This window comes from Neopelma chrysocephalum, unplaced genomic scaffold (assembly GCF_003984885.1).
Source record: "Neopelma chrysocephalum unplaced genomic scaffold, ASM398488v2 Primary Assembly neopelma1_81, whole genome shotgun sequence".
Classification (NCBI taxonomy): Eukaryota; Metazoa; Chordata; class Aves; order Passeriformes; family Pipridae; genus Neopelma; species Neopelma chrysocephalum.
In genome coordinates this window covers 2,713,858-2,733,190 of record NW_020897743.1, presented here as the reverse complement: position 1 = coordinate 2,733,190, position 19,333 = coordinate 2,713,858, and the positions used below count along the sequence as shown (strand labels likewise).

General features: G+C 44.2%; 1 protein-coding gene across 1 annotated transcript in view; it reads left to right on the top strand.

The window, feature by feature from the left end:
- LOC113971018 (fibronectin type-III domain-containing protein 3a-like) overlaps positions 1-18,852 on the top strand; it is a 41,131-nt gene extending 22,279 nt beyond the window's left edge. The window contains exons 6-27 of the mRNA XM_027690516.1: positions 1,418-1,649; positions 2,789-3,061; positions 3,935-3,990; positions 5,131-5,285; positions 5,551-5,610; positions 6,832-6,970; positions 7,828-7,881; positions 8,592-8,713; positions 8,797-8,971; positions 9,190-9,276; positions 9,584-9,722; positions 10,199-10,267; positions 10,570-10,688; positions 10,791-10,896; positions 11,406-11,581; positions 12,120-12,233; positions 12,764-12,913; positions 13,253-13,533; positions 14,043-14,255; positions 14,822-14,988; positions 15,677-15,798; positions 16,324-18,852. Of these exons, the coding sequence (XP_027546317.1) occupies positions 1,418-1,649; positions 2,789-3,061; positions 3,935-3,990; positions 5,131-5,285; positions 5,551-5,610; positions 6,832-6,970; positions 7,828-7,881; positions 8,592-8,713; positions 8,797-8,971; positions 9,190-9,276; positions 9,584-9,722; positions 10,199-10,267; positions 10,570-10,688; positions 10,791-10,896; positions 11,406-11,581; positions 12,120-12,233; positions 12,764-12,913; positions 13,253-13,533; positions 14,043-14,255; positions 14,822-14,988; positions 15,677-15,798; positions 16,324-16,641 (3,327 nt within the window). The 3' untranslated portion in view covers positions 16,642-18,852. The remainder of the gene's footprint in view (positions 1-1,417; positions 1,650-2,788; positions 3,062-3,934; positions 3,991-5,130; positions 5,286-5,550; positions 5,611-6,831; positions 6,971-7,827; positions 7,882-8,591; positions 8,714-8,796; positions 8,972-9,189; positions 9,277-9,583; positions 9,723-10,198; positions 10,268-10,569; positions 10,689-10,790; positions 10,897-11,405; positions 11,582-12,119; positions 12,234-12,763; positions 12,914-13,252; positions 13,534-14,042; positions 14,256-14,821; positions 14,989-15,676; positions 15,799-16,323) is intronic.
- Positions 18,853-19,333: the final 481 nt, after the last annotated feature.

Below are 19,333 nucleotides of genomic sequence, written 5' to 3'. Positions count from 1 at the left end.
CACTTTACTTTGTGGGCTCTGTCACCTCTGTTCACTGAGTAAAATTTGAACAGGTTTCCAGGATTTTCTTTAAATACTCTTAGGCAGTAAAAGATACTTTTAGTAAGAAAGATGACTCTGAGTTGACTGTCTTGATCCTTAACAGGATCCACATGTTTGTTTTCCATCAGTCCTGTTTACAAGGTGAGGGTGGGTGCCTGGGTCATGCAAACAGTCCCAGCTGGCTGCAGGTTTTTGTATTTTATTATAACTAAATAGTCATAAATAATCAGATTTTTCACTGTCCCTGACCTCCTCAACATCCAGCAAAACCCCACTGTTGGAGCAGAGTGTGAAGGGAATGTTCGTGATGGAAACACTAATTCCAGTGACATGTGCCTGTGAAATGAGCAGGGCTTTGGGCTCTCCCAGCTTTATTTTTCCATTCTCATGGATTTTCCACTCCTGGGTGTTGTTAAGTCACAGCAGATCAGACCTGTGTGTGGTATTTGAGCTGTTACCAGAGATGCTCAAATGACCAGTTTGATTTACTTCTAAATTAATGCATTTGAAAGGGAAATAATTAAAAGCAAATAGTTTAATTTGGTTTTGCAGACCTTTTGCTGGTAATATTTAAAATCAGGAGTTTTTTCAGTAGGCCTGAAACCTTGTAGCTGTGTGTTCTTGGGTTGTGTTTTTTGCACACAGGTGCATTTTGGACTTCTGCTGTTCTGAGTAGGTACTTTCATGCAAACCCTGAAGAAGGATCCTCCAGATTATATAATTCATTGCTCTGAAATGGAGCCATCAGAGCAAACAGAGTGCAAAGCCCTGGCAGTACAACCTGAAAAATACATTTATTTATTCTGTGTTTGCTGTCACCTGAAACCAGGAGGGTTGGTTTGTTTTCCCTCGGCTGTTGTGACAGGGATTGACAAGTTTTAAATGAACTCTAAGTCAGAGCTTGAGTCACTCAGACTGTTCCTGTCAGGAGATGAGACTCTACCTTTGTGTCCCCAGTGTCTGGAGGAGCCCAGGGATTGTTTTGGACTCTGCCAAAGTGGGATGAAATGGTTCAGTGGTGAACAGGCTTCATCCCTGGAAGTGTCCAAGGCCAGGCTGGAGCGGCCTGGTCTGGTGGGAGGTGCCCCTGCCCATGGCAGGGGGTGGCACTGGAGGGCTGTAAGGTCCTTTCCCACCCAAACTATCCTGGAATTCTGTGATTGTTCAGCACTTTGGGGTGTTACAGCTGACCCTCCAACTCTTCTTCCTTCTAGTGAAACATGCTTGGTTTCCCCTGGAATTCAGTTTGGGGTGCAAATCCCTGCCTGGCAGGTCGTGGGCACGGACTCGAGCACAGAAATTCCTTATTACGCGTAAATATTTCTTTATAAGGTTGTCTCTGGATTGACCCTGGATTTCTCCCGTTCTGTGGCAGGTGGTGGAAGAAAACGGAGTCCGGAAGGTGGTGGTGGTGCCCCACTCGGAATTCCACCCTTCCATGCATCCCCCTCCTCCCCCTCCCCCCCACGTGCCCCATTACATGCACCACCCCCACGCTCTGCTCCCGCATCCCCCACACCCTGTGTTCCCCCCCGTGCCCGGCACAGGGGAGCTGCCCCCGCAGTTCATCCACCAGCACCCGCCTCCACACGTGTTCCAGGAGCAAGGTGAGGCCCAGGGAATGCCCGGGAGGCAGCCAGGTGGGACAGGGAGGCAGCCAGGTGGGACAGGAGCTGTCCGGGGCTCTGTCCGTGGGTTTGGGGGTGTTCCAGGAGCAAGGTGAGGCCCAGGGAGCGCCTGGGAGGCAGCCAGGTGGGACAGGGGCTGTTCCTGGCTCTGTCCGTGGCTCTATCCATGGGTTTGGGGCCATTGGCAGAGCAGGGATGTTAAAGCAGCCCTGGAGGGTGGGTGTGTAGGAGCCTGGTCTGCACTCAACCAGTGCAGAGTGGGGTTGTATAAACCTTCAATCTGCTGCTGTTCCATTTTTACATCTTTAATGCAAAGGCAGTGCCTGGGAAGTGTTGTGATCCTGTGTGTCTTCCACAGATCCCTGCTTTTGGCGCTGTAAATCCCACAGTGGTGGCTTCTACCTCTCCCTAAAACTGTGCTCTCCAAAACTGCTGTGTTTTGTCACAGCCTTGGCTTGAAATTGTGTTTGATTTGATACATGAACGTATTTTTTTGAGTCCAAATATGACAAAAAAGAGAATAAAAATACTGTCTATAAACCATAAAACATAGTTATCCATGTTGGAGAGTGAAGTGCAAGCCCACTCTGTATTTAAAAACTTAATGAATCAATATCTCAGTGAAGGACTGGGGTCATGCTGAATTAAACCAAGCTTTTACACACTTCAGAGTTATTATACACCTTGTTAAATGATCAAGAGTTAAAACAGAAATTAAACTATGTAAGACCATTCGCTATCTCTCTCTCAAACTTAAATTGATGATTAAGGTGTTTTGACTCATGTCTAGGGTAAAATACTCAGTAGCCCCCAAGCTGTGTTTTAAAAAAGTTAATTTGGGTCCTAAATTTGCTAATTTTTTTGCAAGTGGGGCTGTAGCAGGGAAGAAAAGCAGCTGTAAGGCAGGATGTGGAGCAGCTGACAGGAGAAGGGCCTGAAGAATTCAGTTTAAAAAGACCTCAAAAATCCCTGTCCCTCCAGACTGACAGAGCACAGGGAAGTTCCTGAGGGGTTCAACTTCTGGGTTTTACTGCAGTGATTCTTCAAAATTGCAGAGTGTTTGTCAGATGTGAAGTAAATGATGCTGAACAGTGAATTAATTTCTCTTTCCCTTTTAGAACCTCGTTCCCATGGAAGGACAAACTTCATCCAGCGGGACGAAAGGAGTCTCAAAATGCAGGAACACCTGAAGAAGAGACTAAAAGACAGACAAGCCAGTGGTCACACCAACAATAAACTGAACAGTCCTCCCTCCTCACCACACAAAGTTGTTAATTCTTCCAATGCCACAATTCCCAATGGGAATGGGAAGGGACAGCAAGGGGCAGGAGGAGCACTAAAGCAGAAGCAGATAGGAAAAACAAAGGGCAGTCCAGAGGCAGAGATGGGAGGTAGGTTGCACTGAAAGGGGAAAAGAAATCTGAGTTCTTTTCTAACAGGTCTGTAAGTTCATTGCAAAATAAGCTCTTAAATTTATAAATTTCTTTGGCTGTTCAGTATTAGGGAAAGCCCAGAATGCTTTTCACTAGGTTTAGATTTTTTTTCTCTAGAAATAATAGTGATATCAAGTTTGTTCATTTGAGATTTACCAAATAAGTCCCGAGGAAAATTGAATTTTAAACCTTTTTACTTCCCTGCCATTTCTGACGAGGACTGATCAATACTCCAAGTGAGGATGACCTGTAGGTACTTAAGATTTGTGGTGTCATTCTTTGTGGTACTTTTTGGCCGAGTAGATGCTATTTAATACTTCAAGAAATAAGATTTGAGCAGTATCTGCACAGGCTGCTGACTGATCAGTTGTAATTTCAGCTTTGGCTGCTAAAATACCTTGTGCAAGGATGATTGTCTTTGCTGTTGGTTTGAGACAGTGTCAGGCTCCTTCCAGATTGTGATTGTTTTGCCGTAGGAATTCCAGGAAAGCACAAAAAGCAGAGATAAGATCTTATTGTCATTTTTTTTAACACCTTTCATTTTCAGAGGAATCTTTTTCTGTTGTCAAAGAAAACCCCTTTACGCTCAGATTAGGAAAAGATCCCCTTTGTGCAGGATGTACTAAAAGGGTTTTTGTAACACTGTTAGTTTTGGACAGTTCATGTTTCTCCCCCTCACGCAGCCAAAACAAACAGGGGAAATGAACTTTGCACAATAAGTACCATTGTTAAAGTCCTAATGAGGCCAACTCCATCTCGTGGTGGCCTTTTGGTAACAGCCTGGCTTGCTCTCAGGCTTTGGGATTAATCTGGTTTGTATTTAAATTTCAGAATCTGACACAGAATCCAAGAAATGTGATACTCACTTGAGCATTGGCAAACCAGTCGTAAGTATTACCCTTAAATCCCATTATTTTCTGTGGATGTGCTTTGTATATAATAACTTGTGTCTTATTGATCCCTTTTTCTTTGTTCTTAATGGTTTATTTTTTAAATAGAGAAAATAAATATGATTTAGTTGTCAGAGTTCATAGCTGGCAAAGGGCAGCCACGCTGTGGAAATTCACTATTTCTCAGCTCTCTGAAACTCTCTGACTCAGTTTCCCAGTCTGTAATCCCAGAATATTCCACTGTTGAAGTTTTCTAGTGTATTCAAGGCTTTAGTGCCTTGCAAACCAAGGGCCTGCTAAACTGTTGCAAGTCTGTCCACTCTTGGAACCTTCCTTTGCTCAGCACAGAGGATTTAAGAATATGGGGAATAAAATTGACAAAAATAGATCCTCTTTTTATATTATATTGAGAAATTGGAGCAAATATTTGAGTATGTACAGACTTATTTAGGAAGTTGGAGTCTGGTGAGGTTAATTTAAATGTCTCTTTTTGATCTGAGCATGTTTACTGAGCTCTTCTCTGCATTATCTATACAGCAAACATAGGTTGTGTTCCTTCACACCAGTTTTTGAGGGTTTTTTGTTACACTATTATTTTTTCATTGCTTCCTCTGCCATCTGTATTTAATGCTGCCAGAGGGCTGTGTTGCCTTTGTCAGAGGGAATTTGGAGTGTGGGAATCCAACAGCAAAAAAAACTTAAGAAATTTCAGTCTTGAAATCAGAGCCTCTTGCTGTCCCTTGGCTTAGTGGTTAAATGTTACGTGAGGGAGTTGTAAGAAAATGAGGTGTCTGTGCCTGAACACTGAGCTGGTGGCAGTGTCCAAGACTCCACAGCTGAGAATTTGCTCCAAATGAGTGATGCAAACAGTGACACAGGAATTTTCTCTCCCTGCCCCAAGCCAGTGTGATGTGTCTGTCTTGTTTGGTGATTGAAGGGAAAGCCTTTACTGTGCTGGTTTAGAACTGAAAAGAGGAAATAATTGAAATTCAAATAATGCCTCGATATTTCCACTACAAAGGTAAAGAATTCCTCCAGTGAGGAGCTTCATAGGCAAACTAGCCACACCATGTTGTTGACTAACAAACCTTTTCTTGCAGAAAGCAAACTTACTTGCATTATTTATGCTTTTAATAGGTTTCTGATATACAAGCAAGATCAGCCGTTCTGTCCTGGAATCTCCCAGTTAGTTCACAGAATGGAGAGAGCCATAGTCATAGTCCAGCAGCATTTACATTTGAAGTAGCAATATCCAACAGTGGTAAAAATGGAAAATTTAAATCTGTCTATGTGTAAGTTTAGTTTCTTCCTTTAAGCACAATTGCCATGTTTAAACCATTAACCAATCAGCAATCTCTCTATCAGGAGCTGTTTGTTGACTTGCAGACCTTCCTACTTCACATGAAATAAATTTTAAGTAATATCACTAAAGAGTTACGTGGACAGTGGGAAAATTAAATGTGCTCTACATGGTTTTGCTTTTCAATGAGCTTTGAGCCTCGAAGGTTTAAGGAGGAGCTGTAACTCTGCTTTTTGTTTGTTTTTGCCTTTTCACAGTGGGGAGGAATTAACAATTACACTTCCTGATCTCAGACCAGCAACTGATTATCATGCCAGGTATGCTGCTGGGACGGAAATAATTAATGCTGGGGGAATTACAGAATTACTGTGGCTTCATGGAAAAAAGGTGTGATCCAAACAGTTCGAGGAACACTCTGAAAAAACACCATGGCTGGACACTGGTTTTGCTGTCTAAGTTCCCACTTACCTTCTAATTTCATTACAATGTCACCTCATTTTCCTCCTTACCATTTTCTCTGTGTTTCTCACATGCAAACTTTAAGTTTTTCCGTGTTATTCTCCATCTTTAGAAGAAGATTGGACGGAGTGAGACGATTGTTGTAGGCTGAAGGCAGTGGTAAATGGAATGACTTAGCCTTGAAATTGGATCTGAAAAGTCTGACTTGTCAGCTTGATTTGCAGAGTAGCTTGTGTGAAGTGCAGCAGTGCAAGGAGGGAAGGGGGAACTGGCTGAAGGGGGAAGTCAGATGTGACCAGGGAACGAGACATGACATTCAGGAATTGCCACACAGTAAATAATCCTGAGGGAGGTGTGGGACTGGTCAGGGAGAGCCCAGCTGGTTAAACAAGCCAGGGAACGTGTGAAGAGTCAGTGCTGGGGCACAGGAGGAAAGCAGCCTTGAGATTTGCTGAAGCAAAGTCCTGTTCTTAAGCTGCAGAAACATTCTGAGTGTGTAGAATACTCAGCACAACTCCACTTGCACAGAGGATGTGTGGTTTGGGGGGTTGTTTTCCATACAGGCCAACCAAACACACAGAAATGAGCACAGATCCTGTGGAGATTAAACAATTACCCTAAAAAGCACGATTTTATGGCCTGAGCAGCTGATTCAGCCCATTTTAGTGTCTGTACTCTTGCACAAGTATTGGCTGTATTTGAATCTCAAGGTCTTTCTAGTAAAAGGCTCATTTCCAGTCAGGGGTTCTGTTACCATTTGGGAACACCTTCAGTTTTCATCCTGCATCCCACGTGTATTTCAGCACTAAAATATGTCCACTGTGACAGAGAGTAACTGTAAAGTAAATGAAGATGACAAAGGAGGTCTCTGGGATCAGCAGGTGTGATCCTGGTGTGATCCCATCCCTGCTCTGTCTGGGATCAGCAGGTGTGATCCTGGTGTGATCCCATCCCTGCTCTGTGTGCAAACCCTGTGCAGCCTCTGTTTGGGATTAAATGCATTTCTGAAGCCAACAGCTCTCTCCTGAAATTCCCAGGTGCTCATGCAACAGCAACATCATTAATTCTCCTTTGTTCAGAGTTTCAGCAACCAGCAGTTCCATCAAGGAATCCATTTCAGAGTTGGTGAGCTTCACTACAGAGAGCTGTGAGCCAGACTGTCCTGCTGCCCCAAAGCTGATTAACAGAACCAAAAACAGCCTGAGCTTGCAGTGGAAGGTGAGAAGCAGAGCTGGGTGTGCAGTGGGATCTGCTTGCATTCATGTATAGTATGTTTAAATTAGCTTGGTCAATAATTTAATGTGTACTTTAGGTGTTGCCTCTTAAGTTGCTCAGTTAAGACTGATAATGAAATGATTATTTTCTTCCTCTTTCAGTATTTACTGAGTTTCTTGCCTGCAGCTTTAGTGTGGCAGAGTTGGTAGCAGGTCTCTTATGAACTGTTCTGTAGGAAAGTTCTCTTCTCAACTGGCAACTGGTTTTGCTTGGGTTCCTACATGATAAATAGATATAACTTAATATTCCTATAGTTATCCTGACCCATTCAGACTAAATTTCTTTGACTGGTTTTGTGGATTTACATTTTTTAATCTGACTTTTGAGGATATACAGTACCTGTGAAGACTTGTTGGTAGCTGTGTTTTCTTGTCTTATTATTGGTTTTCTTTTTCTTCTGACTCTGCTGAAAATGGTTACAGCTAAATGACTTCAGTTAAATTATTTGTATAATCTGTACTTAGAAGATGAAGAAGTTCCCAGTTTATATGTCATAACAAGCACAAATGTTGTTCATCTGAACACTAAGGTTGCTCAGTTGGTGAGCACACAGGGCAAGGCACAAGGAAACAAGTTCTAAGCATATAACTTGCTTTATTCATAAAATAAAACTATTCATAAATTAATATTCCAAACTCTCAGAATTAATAGAAGTAGCACAGCAGCCCAGAGCCTTGTTTTAAAAGGCAGTTGGAGTATATTGTATTCAATTGTTAAAATGTTGTTTTAATGTGTAAAAATATTTATAAAAGTACAACCATTTGATTTTAACTCTTTTTTCTTTGTTTCTTTATTTTCAGTCCTCAAATGACAATGGTTCCAAAATAACTAATTTTCTTTTAGAATGGGATGAGGTAAGACCTTTTCTAGTACCAAAAAAAAATCATAATGACATCTGTAGAGCAATTATATTTAAAAATACTCTTTGCTTAGGTACAGCAGCTATTTTGAGTGCAACTGTCCAGGCAGTTTAAAGGGACAAATGATCAGTGTGAGGGGACAGTGTAAAACTGCCTCAGTTGTCTTTCAGAGCATCATTAATTCCTGTGCTCTCTTTAAATGGATGAGCATTTGTATCTTTGGGAGCTGTCACAAATATCCCTCAGATTTTGGCCTTCTTACTGAGATGTTTTCAAAAGGATAAAAAATGTCAAAAATAGGTTTTGTTTTCAACTGCAGTTGTTTACTGTGTCAAATCTACATTACTCAAAACAAACATATACCTCAATCCAAATGTGGTTTATTCTCAAGAATGCTCAGAATGACCATCAGCATATTCAGTATGACCATGATGACATTAGATTTTGCATTCTTTAGGTTTACTCGTTTCTTTTTTCATTATTATTAAATGATGAAATGACATTTTTGGTGGAAGGTGTCCCTGCCCATGGCAGGGGGTGGAACGAGATGGGCTTTAAGGTCCCTTCCAACCCAAACCAGTGTGGAATGCTGTGATTTAGGAGATTTAGAGTGAAGAGGGTGACCTTGGCAGGGATCAGACAGACCCTTGGCAGGGTCCATGCAGCCCCAGCGCAAGAAGTGACTCTGGCTCTCATTTTTTCAGGGGAAGAGTGGACCCTTCAAGGAGTGTTACTACGGGCACCTGAAGCAGTACAAACTCACCAAACTCTCTCCCTCCACAAGATACTCGCTGAGATTGGCTGCTAAAAATGATATTGGAATGAGGTAACGACCCAAATGCGTGATGTCATTTATTTCCTCCTCAGCCCCCTGTGCTGTTGTTGATATTGTGTCCAATCCCTCCCCAGTGGGTTCAGCGAGCCGGTGTCGTACTACACGGCCGGGATGGTGCCCCCAGCCCCAGCCCCTCCCGTGCTGCTGGAAGCAGGAGTGACCTGGATGGCCCTGAGGTGGATCCCACCCCCTGGGGTATCCTCAGATGACTCCCTCACTTACACCTTGGACATGGAAGAGGAAGGTTCTGTAAGTGCCAAGGTTGTTGCACGTGTAAAATACTTGATCCTCTGTGGTGCTGAAATAAAAAATTAACTCTGTTTTACCTTTGAATTGCCAAGTATTTCACATAATTCATGATAAAGAGATGAAGTTGAAGCTAAAAAATCGTGATGGACCTACTCTGGTTTTTTGTTCTGCCTTAAAAAGGAGTGACTGTGTTTGTCCTTGTTTTCCCTCCTTCCCAGGGTTATGGATTCCAGCCCCAGTACAACGGAGATGAGCTCTCATGCACTTTAAGAAACCTTAGGAGGAGCACATCCTATAAGTTCAGGGTTTGTATTTTATTCTGATTTAATGATGACTGTGCTTTTCTGGGTTTGGCATTTTCATACAGCTCAGACACTTTGTATGGAGACAGCAGGAAATTATCTGTTGTTGGAACAGGTTTTGGCAAAATCCTAAAACAAATCAGATTTTCTGCACTAGCTAGTTCTTTTTTCTTTAAATTGTTGTCTTTGTTTTGGTTGCTTTTTTAATAGAAGAACTTTGTAAATCAGCAGTATATTACTGTCATTTTATGTTGTCAATAGGTATTATTGTCATTAAATAAAGAAGTTATTCTTTTCACTCCCGAAACAGCTCTTTGCCTACAACAGTGAAGGAAAAAGCAGTCCCAGTGAGGTGGTGGAACACAGCACCAATCCTGACAAACCTGGACCCCCGAGTAAACCAGTTGTAAAGGGCAAGATCCACTCCCACAGTGTGAAAGTTGTGTGGGGTAGGTGCCTTTTGGTATTCCAGTGCTGCACTGAACTGTGTATGTGCAGTCCCTCAGGGGTGCAGATTAAATCAGAGGAGAACTCAGGCTGTTTATTCATTCCTGTAGATACTGTTATTGCAGGAGAAATACTCAGCATTACCAAAAAATGGTCTGTTTGGGGGCTGTAGTACAAAAGTGATGGTTTTCTTCATTCATTTTAGGGAACTCTCGTGCTCTTAAAAAGTAAGAGCTGATACCTACAATTGGCACTATTTTCCTAGTTACTCTTCCTGGCATAATCATGATTAATAATAGGAAAAAAATTGCTCTGAAAAGCATGTTATGAATAATTAAGAACACTGATTTCTGTTTCTGTTGGAGTTTTCTACTTGAATGTATTCTACAATCAGTGAGTATGTTCTCTGAACAAGCTGATAACAAAATAATGGCTGGTTTTAAAATCTCCCATGATTTAAGATGTTGGTTTCTTTCAGAACCCCCCAAAGATAACGGAGGATCAGACATCTCTAAATACTTTTTGGAAATCTCGGAAGCATCAGCTGGTAAGGGATCACCTTTGGGTACTGAGTGTAGTGACTCTCCAGCCCTGGAGATATTTAAATCACATGTAGATGTGGAACTTGGGCACATGGCATAGACTTGATGATCTTGGAGATCTTTTCCAACCTGAATGAATCTTTCCTCACTGCTCGAGCAGTCAGTTGTCACACGTCACGCATGTTCTCTGTGTCATCAGTCATTTAAAATCGATTCTGTGGCTCGACTGTCGTAATTGGGTGAGAGAATTTTCACGTAGGATTTTGCAGAGGTTTTGAAGTGCAAAGTGTTTCATTTCTTTGCTCAGGAGGGAAATGGGACACGATCTACAGCGGGGCCCAGAGAGAGCACGTGTGTGACCACCTCAGGCCCGGCACCTCCTACAGACTCCGAGTGTCTTGTGTCAGTAAAGGTGGGGAAAGCCAGGTGAGCAAAATCACAATAACTGGGCATCTGGAAGCCATTTCTGGTTATGTTTTAGTGAGATGTTTTGTGTTCCTGCTCTAAACTAACCTGTCCCACTGCCAGGCCTCCGATGTCACGACGGTCACGACGTCGGCGGTTCCCCCCGGCCCCTGTCCTGCTCCAGCCCTGGCAGGCAAAGCCAAGCCCAAGGAAATCCCTCTGCAGTGGGGTGAGCACAGTGCTTGAGCAAAATGCTTCTCTGATTTCAACTGTCCAAATAACAACAAGCTGTAGAACTTCTTAGGGAAGAAAGTAAAAATAGAAATATCAAGACGCGGGCTGTGCCCTCAGGTGGTTTTTAGGTTTGGGGGGTATTTTTGGTTTTTTTTTAAGAAGACTGCCTGTGATGCAGTGACACTTATGCAGACATAAATATTTGCCAGCGAGAAATCTTCCTGCCTGCCCATGACTGACTCCTGTTTGGCAATTTAAAAATCAGCTCTTCTTTTCTTATTGTTACCTCAGTAGAGGAGATAATCAAAGATACACTGTTTTATGAAGAAAACAGGGAAAATACCTGGGGAAAAAAACTGGTGAGGACCATCTTAAACTATCAATATCTGGAGGGAAAAGCAAGCCCCATGAAGTGTTTCTGCTCAGATATGTGATAAAAACTTGCCCTAACTTCTAGAATTTAACAATTAATACTGGAAAAACCAATCTGCTTTTGTTTCCTAGGCCCCCCAGTCGTAGATGGAGGTTCTGACATTACAGAATATATTCTGGAGATGGCAAACTCTGAACAGGATGAACACAGGGTTGTGTATCAGGGCCCAGCAGCTGAGTATGTAGTGACCAACCTGCTTCCAGGGAGAACCTACTGCTTCTGGATCCGGGCAGGGAATAAAGTCGGGGTAACCACTGCCAAACCACATCTCATCTCTTCTTCACCAGAGTGTGCAGTGATGGTGCTGCTGGAGAAGTCTGAGGATATTTTGTAGCTTGTGTTGTGTGAAGAACCACTTAATAATGCCTTAAGAAATTGTTTGATGTGTTCCAGTGAGCTCACACTCTGCAGCTGGTGGTGTGGGAACAGCATTGTGTGGAGAGGGGTGTGTGCAAGCCATGCCAGGTTGGAAAAAAGGGTGGGAGAAATGTTGGTTGCATAAAAGTCTTTGTGAAACAGTCCCCAGCTGCTTCTGGAAGCCAGATCCTGGCTGGGGGAGGGAGGAGTTACACAACCCTGGAGTGGGAGGATCTCAGATTCCTGTGGGAATGGGGCCAGCTTAGAGTAAACTACCTGCAAGGGATCTTCAGTGGTGCTGTGGAACTGAGCACTGGGCTCTGCTATCTATTGCTCTGTCAAGTTAAAAATCGTTTGTTTTCTTCACTTGCACATCAGTTCCTGCTCTGGTGCTGTTGTTGTGTTCATGCAGTTGTGTTTCCCTGCAGTTTGGCCCCTACTCTGACAAGGCAGAGCTCTCCACTGCTCCGGGCCCCCCCGAGCAGTGCTGCAAACCCCTGATAACCTGTAAGAGTGCAACTTGTGCTGTGGTTTCCTGGGAGGTAGGTGTTGATGGCTCTCAGTAACCCCCAGATTGGTGTTTGGCTTTTAGAGTTGTAGTGACACTCGTGTGGTACACAGAAATGGGAGAAATAATATATGTAGAGCTGGAGTATTTTAAGCCCAGTTCTTTATAGATGTTTATGTTGGGTTTGTAAACTTGATTTGAGTTACTAATTTCAGTCTTAACTGGACAAATTGGGTGACATTTAATCCTCCTCATGTTATGGTAACTAATATGTAATAGATTAGTTCATCTAATTGGTAAGAGATTGTGAGTGAGTGAAAACTGTGGTCTGAACTGTGGTGGTGTTACAGCCACGTGTCACCTTTTAACAAGCTGAACTTAAAATCCCTGGGAAGAGACCTCAGGTTTCAATCCCAGTGCTTCCAAAGGTTGGACTTCGTGGTCTTGGAGGTGTTTTCCAGCCTTAACAGTTCTGTGTCTCTGCTCAGTGTAGCAGTAGATCCCATCTGTGTGGTGAGTGTGGAAGTGCAACAGCTGAACTGAATTTCTCCTCTAACCCCACAGAGCCCGGCATGCAACGGTGCAGAAATCACGGAATACAGGCTGGACTGGGGCCAGGTGGAAGGATCCATGCACATCATCTACACTGGCCCTTGCCAGAGCTATGAAGTCAAAGGGCTCACACCTGCAACCACCTATTACTGCAGGGTACAGGTAGGAAAAGCCTTTTGCTGTCACTGAGCACACCATCAAGTTCTTGCAGTTTGGAGGAAAACCAGCTAGAGAGGAATAAAGCCATGTGCTGTCACCTAGAAGGTAACTGGGAAAAATACTTCCCCTTCTCCCCCAGTCCCTCCTAATTCCCTGTATCTAGAAGAGAGGTCAGACCCAGCCATGTGCCATGAAATCCAGACGCTTTGCTGTGTTTCCATTTTGTTCGGGAGATTTTCCATTCTCTTCCATGCTGCTTTAAGAACACATGGAAGGGTGTGATAGATGTGACCGCCTGGGTAGAAAAGAGCTTTGGTGAAGTGTCCCTGGTGTGTTTTTCAGGCTGTGAACGTGGCTGGAGTGGGGCTCTTTGGGGAGACCAGCGTGGTGACCACCCCGCCGTCGGTGCCCGCGGCCGTGACCGTGCTGCACCTCCTGGAGGAGGAGCAGCTGGAGATCTCTGCTCCCTTCTCCACGTGCCTTGCAATCCAGTGGGAAGAGCCCTGCTGCCACGGGGCTGAGATCACAGGGTACAACATAGAGTATGGGGAAAAGCAGCTGGTCACTGTGGGGAGGAACACAACTCATGTCCTGGAGAATCTGCTGCCTGACACTCTGTACAGGTAATAACTGGTTTGTTTTGAAACCACACTGGTAGGATTTAAAATAATAGCTTTGAGGGTAGTGGTGTAAATTTTTAGAGCAGTTTTTCATTCAGCTCACAAACTATTTGCCTAATTCACCCTGCAACCCCAAAAAATCACCCCAAAATTGTCCTATCCAGACTCAAAGCATGATATTGGCAGGAGTTAGAGCGTGGTGTTAAATTCACATTCTGTCTCAAAGCCAAGGCCTAGTTCTGAGGTTTCTGGGGTTAGAATTTTTCATTGTGAAGCATGTAAAGGGATGATCAGGTGTGTGGCCAAAGGAGGATGGATGGACAGGTAATAAGTGTTCCTGTGTCACGTGTTCAGTCTTGGTTAAAGCTGAGTTCAGATTAGGGGTCTGCAGTTTTAATTTCTGACTGCATTTTAATTGCTTTATAGTCTGCAGTTATATTCTGTACCTTTTAACTCTTGCTTTATTACCCAGCATTTTTCCTGACCACATAGCTGCTCTCTCCCATTCCCAGAATCAGAATACAGGCCATAAACAGCCTTGGAGTTGGTCCTTTCAGTCATTCCATGAAAGCCAAAACCAAACCACTACCTCCCGACCCTCCTCATCTGGAATGTGTGGTCTTCAGCTACCAGAGCCTTAAACTCAAATGGGGAGAAGGGCCCAGCAGAGCTTTAATTACCAACCCTACACAGTTCAACTTGCAGATGGAGGACAGGTTTGGCAGGTAAGTTCTTGTTGATTTACTACTTCATGTCAAGTTTTTAAGGTATTTTAGGTATTTTCCCTTCTGCTTGCACTAGTGAGTCACTTGGGCATCCCAGAGTTTTCCCCTTAGTTTGCAGCTTTGCATCCCGTCTTTCAACCAGAAATGCTGTCAAATAACTTGCACTTCTACGATACCTTGCACTTCTATTTGTTTTTTTTAACAGTAAATACTATTTACTATTTGAATAATAAACATCTTACATTATTGGCAGGGGTTTTATTTTTTGGAAATTCTAAAACAATTTGCAGTTTGCATAAAAGAAACACAGGGTGGCCAGCTGTTCTTTAACTTGAAATTTCAATTTATTTGGTACATTCAAGGGTTCTTCTCTTGATTCAGAGCAGGAGTTGGGTCCTGCAGCCTCAGTGGGATGGCCAGTGTGCACATGGGGAGAAACCTGGGACACCCAGACTGTGGTGTCACCTCCTTGTCCTTATGTTAAAATGAGTGTTCCACTTCTGATACTGAGCTAGATGTTTGTGATTGCTGAGTAACTGATCTGTGTGTGTTCTCTGTGTTTGCAGGTTTGTTACAGTTTATAATGGTCCCTGTCACACCTACAAGGTACAGAGGCTCAGTGAATCCACTACCTACTATTTCCGGATCCAGGCCTACAACGACGCTGGAGAGGGAGGCTTTTCCCAAGTTTACGCTTTCACTACAACTAAATCTCCACCTGCATCTCTTAAAGGTGAGCTGACCTTGCCCCAGGAACCTCTGCAAGCCACTTCTGTGCAAGATTCCTACAGCCTGACACTGCCCAGCCCAGAGTCTTTCCAGGCCCTTGAGGGACAGAGAACAGGAACTGGTTGTGAGGGGCTTTGTGGGTATGAGAAGGGCTCCTGCACTGCAGCTCTTCTACCCCTGAACTAAGCATTCCAACCTTTTTTCAGTTGGAAAGACATTTTTCAGGATTACCCATCATTTGGTGTAAGTTACAAGAGTGTGTAGCAAATGAGAGCACAAATAATTCCTCTGGTCTTCGCTTTCTTACTTGAACCTCAAAGGTTCTTGGTAAAGTCATTCTGAAGATCAGAGTGCTGGGGGCCTGCAGGAAAATTAATTGGCTGAACCATGTTTATAACATGTAATTTCACCTCTGGGCATGGACAGAAATGCTGGTTTCTGTAGTGATTTGAAAGTGCCGCTCCTCCCTACAAGCATTAGGCATCTGTGAGCTCTAAAAGACAGACAAGTGTAACTCAGTGATCATTTTTCAAGCTTATGTCATGAAATAGAAGAAAAAGAAATAAACAAACAAATCTTAATTGCTTAAAATTATTGGAATGAGTTACCTCTAAGCATAATGGTTCTACATTTATAGAAACCGTTGCTCTTTTTCTCTGAAAACACCAACAAATCCCTTTATTTTCCCACAGCACCCAAAGCGAATCAGCTGGAAGAAAACACTTATGAAATCACATGGGAGCCTCTCCAGCCAATGAAAGGAGATTCCATTGTTTACATCCTTCAGCTTGCTGCTGGCAGAGAGTTTGATCAGGTACCTTCTGGGCAACATCAGGCACTTGAGGGGTTTTTACTTGGAAAAATTATTACAAACAAAAAGGTGTGGGAGGTGTCCCTCATGGCAGTTACAATTTCCATGGGGGGCAGAGGAGGGGCAGGCCCTGAGCTCTGCTCTGGGGGGACCAGGGACAGGACTCAGGGAATGGCTGGAACTGTGTCAGGGCAGGGTCAGGTTGGATCTCAGGAAAAGGTTCTTCCCCCAGAGGCTGGTTGGGCACTGACCAGGCTCCCCAGGGCAGTGGGCACAGCCCCAAGGCTGCCAGAGCTCCAGGAGAGTTTGGATGATCCTCTGGATGTGCTCATGGTGTGACTCCTGGGGATGGGCCTGTGCTGGGCTGAGGGTTGGACTGGATGATCCTTGTGGGTCCCTTCCAACCCAGCACATTCTGTGCTTCTGTGACTCTAGGAGGTGCCCAGCACTGCACCCCTCTGTGAGGAGCAGGAGGTCCCGGTGTGGTGTGTGGGGTGGCTCCTGTGTGATTTCCCATGTCCCCCCCAGGTGTACAAGGGCCCCGAGACGTCGTTCCGGCTGCCGGGGGTGCAGTCGAACTGTGAGTACCGAGTGCGGGTCTGCGCCGGGCGGCAGAGCCAGGACCCCGCGGGCCCCCCGGAGCTGCTGGGCCCCTACAGCCCCAGCACGGTGTTCTCGGCGCAGCGGCAGGAGCAGGGCCCCCCCTGCCCCGCGGCCGGGCCGGAGCTGGCGCAGAGCGGGAAGCGGCTGCGCGAAGAGCGGCTCATCGCCATCGTGCTGCTCTGTGGCTTCGCCGTCGTCGCCATCCTCTTCGCCGTCGTCATCCAGTACTTCGTCATCAAGTAGGGCTGGGCCCGGCCCCGCTCAGCCCTTTGTACAGAAGCTCTTTCGGGTATTTATGGTTAGTCCTAATGAAAATCCTAGCTGGGGACGGCCCCATGCGTTCCCGCCCTGCTGCTGGCTGCCACTGAGGCTGGGTTGGCAGATCCTTTCCAAAATGCTGAGCACACGTTTCTTGTAGAAAGGGTGATTCTGGGTCCTCTGCAATCAGGGTGAGCTGTCAGAGAACAGCGCTAAACTGCCTTATGGTGCACGCTGGGGGTGTGCACCCTCCTCCTCTCTCCCAATTCCAGCCACTCGGAGAGGGAAGGCATTGCTAGAACAGTCCTTTGCCAGCACCACCAGAGCAGCGGGAGGCGATCGCTGTTCCATCAGGTTTTGTTGTAGTTGATATCCATGAAATCCAGCAGCACAAGTGCTTGAGCTTAGAGCAGAACTGCAGAGCCTACTAGAGCATACCACATTTACTAGACTGTAGAAGGAAAGCAGAATATTGACTTAGTGATATTACTACTTTACAGTTATTTTAATATTTGGGGTTCAGTAATAATCATTTCAAGTGTTGGAGTAGAGGGTGCCAGTTTTTTAGAGTTTTAATCCAAATCAATGCCAGCTGGAGCGTGAGCAGGACACGGAGGAAAGGCCCCTGTTGTGACCGGAACGTTCCTGCTGTCCTGAGCAGCTTTGGCCCAATCCACATTTCACTCTCAGTGCCTGAGAGAAAAGTAATTCCCTGTGCAGCGTGCTCAGAACAGCACAGGTGTTGTTGTCTTCAAGGAGAAAGAGTGCATTTATGATAAATGTTACACTATTTGGCTCAAACTGAGCAATTTTTGTACTATTATTAACCTGAAAAATAAAAAGTTCAGCCTGCTTTTGGGTGCCCTTCTAACTTAACCCCAACGATCAAATTGTACGCGAGAGAGCTCTTTTTAGATAACATTTATACGATGTTTTAAACGACTTGCTATCCCAGTGGTAGCAGCTTCACATTCCATGGTTTTCCTGTTGGGAATGTTCAGCCTGCTATGAACTTGTCTGAAACTCGTCCTGGTTGGCTGGGGGGATATTTTTGTGGACACTGTGCACTACATTTGACTGTTGTGTTCCATCTGCTTGTGAATCCCTGAGGAGGAGCCTCACAGCTCCTGGCTCCGTTGGGTAAAGGTTTGGAAAGCTGGAACTCACAAATTCCCGATGTTTCAGGATGGGTCTTGCCAACAGCGTTTGGAATATGCCACAGAAAGGTGGATTTAGGGTGTTTTTGCAAAGTCTGTGGCTCCACTTTGTACATCAGAGCGATGCACTTGGACGTGGGAGGGTGGATGTGACAGAGCTACAGGCGCCGTGTTTCCAGTCATGAACTCACCACCTTGAGGGTCTTTCTCCTACGGCAGTTGAGGAATAATGTCGTGTTAGTTTGAGGCATTGTGTTGTATTTCAGATGTGGAAAACCTAAATTATGGCCTAGTAATGCTTAATCCTCTTCACAGTAGATTTATGGTGCAATCTGAAATTAATCTTTTCAAAACGTACTCTTCATTTTGTACTCTATTTATTTTGATTAAAAGTCCTGGAAAAAAAAATGTATGTTTGAATGTATTGTTCTACTTGTAGCAGAACTTTAAGTTAATCATTTATTATATCATAGAAATCTCTCCCTCCAGTGTCGGAAAGAGTTTTATACAGATATTAGTCTTTAGTTTGCAGAAGAGTTTACAATCTGTCTTTATTTTCCTCATAGCCTCCCTTTAGCAGATAAACTGATAAAAAAACCCAGATAAACTGCCTTCAGAAATCTCTGTTGCCAAAGGGTTATTTCTTAACTCCTTGAACCAACTCGTAGAGGGTTATTTGGCAATAATACTCCTGATCATTTAAAAGAGAAATTAGGAGCGCAGAGTAAATACTAACAAGTCATGACTGCTAAAAACAAAATAAAATCCTTTTGTAATTGCCACAGAATACTCATAATTCCAGAAACAACTGGGATTTACACTGCAATACGGATTTTTCCATCAGCTGTTGTCCATTCCAGAAGGATGTACCCTCGTGGCATTAATGTTTTTAGGTATCTTCAGTTTTCTTGTATTGTCATTTTTGAGGTATCTCAAACGTATGTTAAAGCTGCCATGCATTATATTACTAAATTGTAACTATCAAATAGATAATATATTTAATACAGCCAATAAATAATACAAATGTATTCAAATTTGACTCCGGGTTCGTGTGATTTTGTGGGTTTTAGTCTCGTTTGTGCCATGTGGAATTTGAGGTGAAGGAACATGCTCAGTGGCATTAGGAGCTGAAATAATTTTTCTTCTGTAAAGACTTTTTTATTTGTGAGACCCTTGGAATATCACTGTCCTTTTCCTCCCCTGGAGCTGTGTCAGCCGTGGGAATTCCTGAACCCCTTTGTGTGAGGTCAGGATGGTGCTGGGACAGACCTGAGGGTTGAGCACTGACTCGACCTTTAGGAAGAAGGGAATGTGTTCATAATCCCACAAAATGAGGAATTCCTTGCCATTTTCTTTTCCAGCACTTTACAGGTTGTTTTCCTTCCACTTGGGAGAGTAGAGAGCTGGCCTGGCTTAACCTGCACTGCACCTCTTGGCTCCTGTGGGAAGGAAGGGACGTGAGTTCTGTTTCCCAGGTTCGTGAGTAACAGAAAGGTCCTGAAAACCAGACAAATCCCTTC